At 36.8% G+C, this 3,662-nt stretch overlaps 1 protein-coding gene across 1 annotated transcript; it reads left to right on the forward strand.

The window, feature by feature from the left end:
• Positions 1-866: 866 nt before the first annotated feature.
• On the forward strand, positions 867-1,298 carry LOC145958605 (uncharacterized). Its single transcript, XM_083076109.1, has one exon. The coding sequence runs from the start codon at positions 867-869 to the stop codon at positions 1,296-1,298; it is 432 nt and encodes a 143-aa protein (XP_082932235.1).
• The last annotated feature ends 2,364 nt before the right edge of the window (positions 1,299-3,662 follow it).

Below are 3,662 nucleotides of genomic sequence, written 5' to 3' on the forward strand. Positions count from 1 at the left end.
TGTAGACTCAGAAATAGCTCCTTATAAATATGACTAAATTTTTATTATTCAGCTTTTAAAAAAATTTATTACTACAAGTTTTTGATGATTAATACAATATATATATATATATATATATATATATATATATAGAGAGAGAGAGAGAGAGAGAGAGAAAGAGAGAAAGAGCGAGAGCGAGCGTTACATTTAGTGATATTAAAGCAATTTTTTCCTATGTAACCTAGGGTAGACACCTATCTATTGCTTGTGTTGTTGTTCTTGTATCCTTTGGATATAAGATAATTTGGTTGTTCTTATATTTTTGTTCAAAGAAAAAAATATAAGATTAGAATAATGAGAGATTGACTTATATTTTTCAAAAATCAATGGATTTATTATGAGCAATATAAAAGACTTTTTGACAAAGTCAAAGAGACAACCTACAACAAGAAGCTAACATGGAATGGTCTACTCATGCAACGACTATGCTTAATAAATAAACCTATTGTTAGACTAAGTGACTAAGTGCATGTTTGGGTAGGTTATGAATAAGGAATAATTTGGTATTGTGACTCCTATCTCTTTCTTAGGAACTATCCAAAGTACTAAATCATTTTAATCTATAAGTAAATAAAACTAAGAGATTTTTTTTTTTTGTATATTTCAGATAATGACTGGAAGACCACCACGACAAGATAATACCCAACAAATATTAGAAAGAATGACAACAATCCTAGAAAATATGAACCAAGTAAATACATAACCAACAAAATATTGGGGATTAAAAACAATAAAAAAAAAACAATCCTTCAAATTTCAAAGGTGGATATGATCCTGAAGGAGCACAAAAATGGATAGCTGAAATCGAAAAGATCTTCACTGCTATGATGTACACAGAAATGCATAAAGTGACTTATGCCACATTTATGCTAACAAAGGAAGTAGAAAATTGGTGGAAATATACTCGCCAACAAATTGAAGTTGAAAATACTCTTATTACATGGCCTTTATTTCGTCAAAAGTTTCTTGACAAATGTTTTCCAGAGGATCTAAGGAAGAGGAAAGAAATCAAATTTCTTAATCTAAAACAAGGATCCATGTCTGTAGGAGAATATGCTGCTAAATTTGAAAAGTTGGCAAGGTACTACCCCTATTTCCAAGAAGGAGTAGATGAAAGATCAAGATGTTCAAAGTTTGAAAGTGGATTGTGTTCAGATATTAAACAAGCTATTGGGTATCTACAAATCCAAGATTTTCCTTCCTTGGTCAATCGTTGTCGAATCTACAAAGATGATACCAAAGCCAGACACGCCCAGTAGAAATCTGGAAGACCCCAACGACACCCCAACAAAGAATTTTCTAACAGAGGAAAGAAGCCATACTCCAATTTTTTTGAACCAATTATAAATTCATTTGGGCATAACCTTACTGTCTCACCCAATACCTCCCAATTGCAATGCTTTAAGTGTGGAGGACCTCACCTAAGGAAAGATTTCCCAAAATTAATACTAACATGTTTTAATTGCAGAAAGCCAGGACATTAGAGCAATGCATGCTCTAATTCGAAAAAAGAACCAAGAAATAGTAATGCTAAAACAACGCAAATTGGAAACCCGCTAGGTTGAAAACCCGTAAAAGGTGGCCTAGGAAAAAGTTAGGATTTTCTAAAAGGCAAAAAAGAGCCCCCAAGACAGTTTAACACATTAATTGCCCAATTTGACTAATGATGTGCATCAATTAATTGAAGCATTTCACTCGTAAAAAGGAGAAAAGGAAAGCTACCTGTTGAAAACCAAATCAAAATATGCATTGCATGCATCCAAAAGCATTTCACACACTTAAAAGATTTTCTTTATCCTAGGGGAATTATTTGAAATATGCAAAAGCTAGCATCCTACATAAATGAAATAAGCATTTAGTATTTTTGCATGATAACATAACCAAAAAAAAAAAAAAGAAGAAATCAGGCTTGGTCCCTTCGTTACTCATTTACAAGGAACCGAGCATCCTTTGCATGAAATCCCCAACAGAAACTACAAAGTTAACACAAAACTAGCAGTCGCTCTGGTTACCATATATCAAAGATTCAAACAAGGGACAAGGATTACCACAAACATAGATCCTTAGCCAAGTCAGATTAACTACAAGGGTAACCAAGGCCCACATATCACAAGGTTTGGCTAAAAGAATAGCCTACTCCTCAAAGAAAACTTAGATCAAGCCTGAAGAGACCTTCAGCAAGCACTATTCAACCAAAATCCCGACAGTAGAGGGACCTAGCCTAGAAAAGGCTTTAACAAGAGAATATTTAGATCACAAAACTACATAATCCCCAATGGATAACCACTTAAACAAAGTCAAAAAAGTCAAAGATAAGGGCATTATAAGTGTCCCTTCATCACATCAAACATCCTCAACATCTTCTCCCCAATTCCCCAATGGAGAAAAGAAAAATAGTTACGATCACTCTACAAATAGGATGATCTTTCGCCTACCAGCATAGGGGCGCTATCTACAAAATATCCTTAAGATCAAAACATCACAGTAGGTGGCCTGGAGAGGCCAACATAATAATATTCATCATCTATAAGACGGTTGAAGAGGCATCATAATACTCGTATAGTGGGAAGAATACAAAATTCTTGCCATACATCCCTAGTATAGACGTCTAGAGAGGCATCAAAATACTCACACGACAATAACAACACTAGAATCCCTGCCACACATTTCATCCCCCAATGGAAATGCCTGGAGAGGCATCACAATACTCACATGGTAGAGGCAACACCAAAATCTCTACCATCCATCCATTCCTTAGTAAAGACGCTTGGAGAGGCATCATAATACTTGCCTAGCAGAGCATCACCAACATCTTGCTAATCTCAGCCCAAAATAAGGGCATTTCAGACATCCTTTGCCCGTCAACCCATGGGGACTCTATAGACATCAATTGGAGGATACCGTCGAGTTCCTCAAATAAAAAAATGACACCAGGATCACCAGAGCACGATCCTGCCAAAGGTTACTACGTCCACTTTCACAAAGGACATTGACATTTACTCAACACATCAGGCTTGGAGAGGCTAACAAAGAATACTCACATCATAACATTCACCTTCATGAAAAGTGTTGACATCTACTCAACCATGGCTTGAAGAGGCTAGCAAAGAATACTCACATCTCGATGGCTACCAACACAAAATACGTGGTCATCTACACACCTCAAGCCTAGAGAGGCTAACAAAGAATACTCACATCAAACTATGACTCATAGTTTGGCTAGAGCCTTAATACCAATCTAGCTTGTCAAAGTTGGATCAAGAAACACTCATATGTTGGCTGGAGCCTCAATACCAATCTAGCTTGGAGAAGTTGGATCAAGAAACACTCATAGGTCAGTTGGAGCCTTAATACCAGTCCAACTTGGAGAGGCTAGATCAAGAAAATCTCAAAGGTCGATTGGAGCCTCAATATCAGTCTAGCCTAGAGAGACTAGATCAAGAAACACTCATAGGTCGATTGAAGCCTCAATACCAGTCTAGCTTGGAGTGGCTGGATCAAGAAACACTCATAGGTTAGTTGGAGCCTCAATACCAGTCCAGCTTAGAGAAGCTAGATCAAGGAACACTCATAGGTCGGCTGGAGCCTCAATACCAGTCCAACTTGGAGAGGCTGGATCAAGG

Source organism: Cajanus cajan, chromosome 6 (assembly GCF_000230855.2).
Source record: "Cajanus cajan strain Asha chromosome 6, NIPB_CcT2T_4, whole genome shotgun sequence".
NCBI lineage: Eukaryota > Viridiplantae > Streptophyta > Magnoliopsida > Fabales > Fabaceae > Cajanus > Cajanus cajan.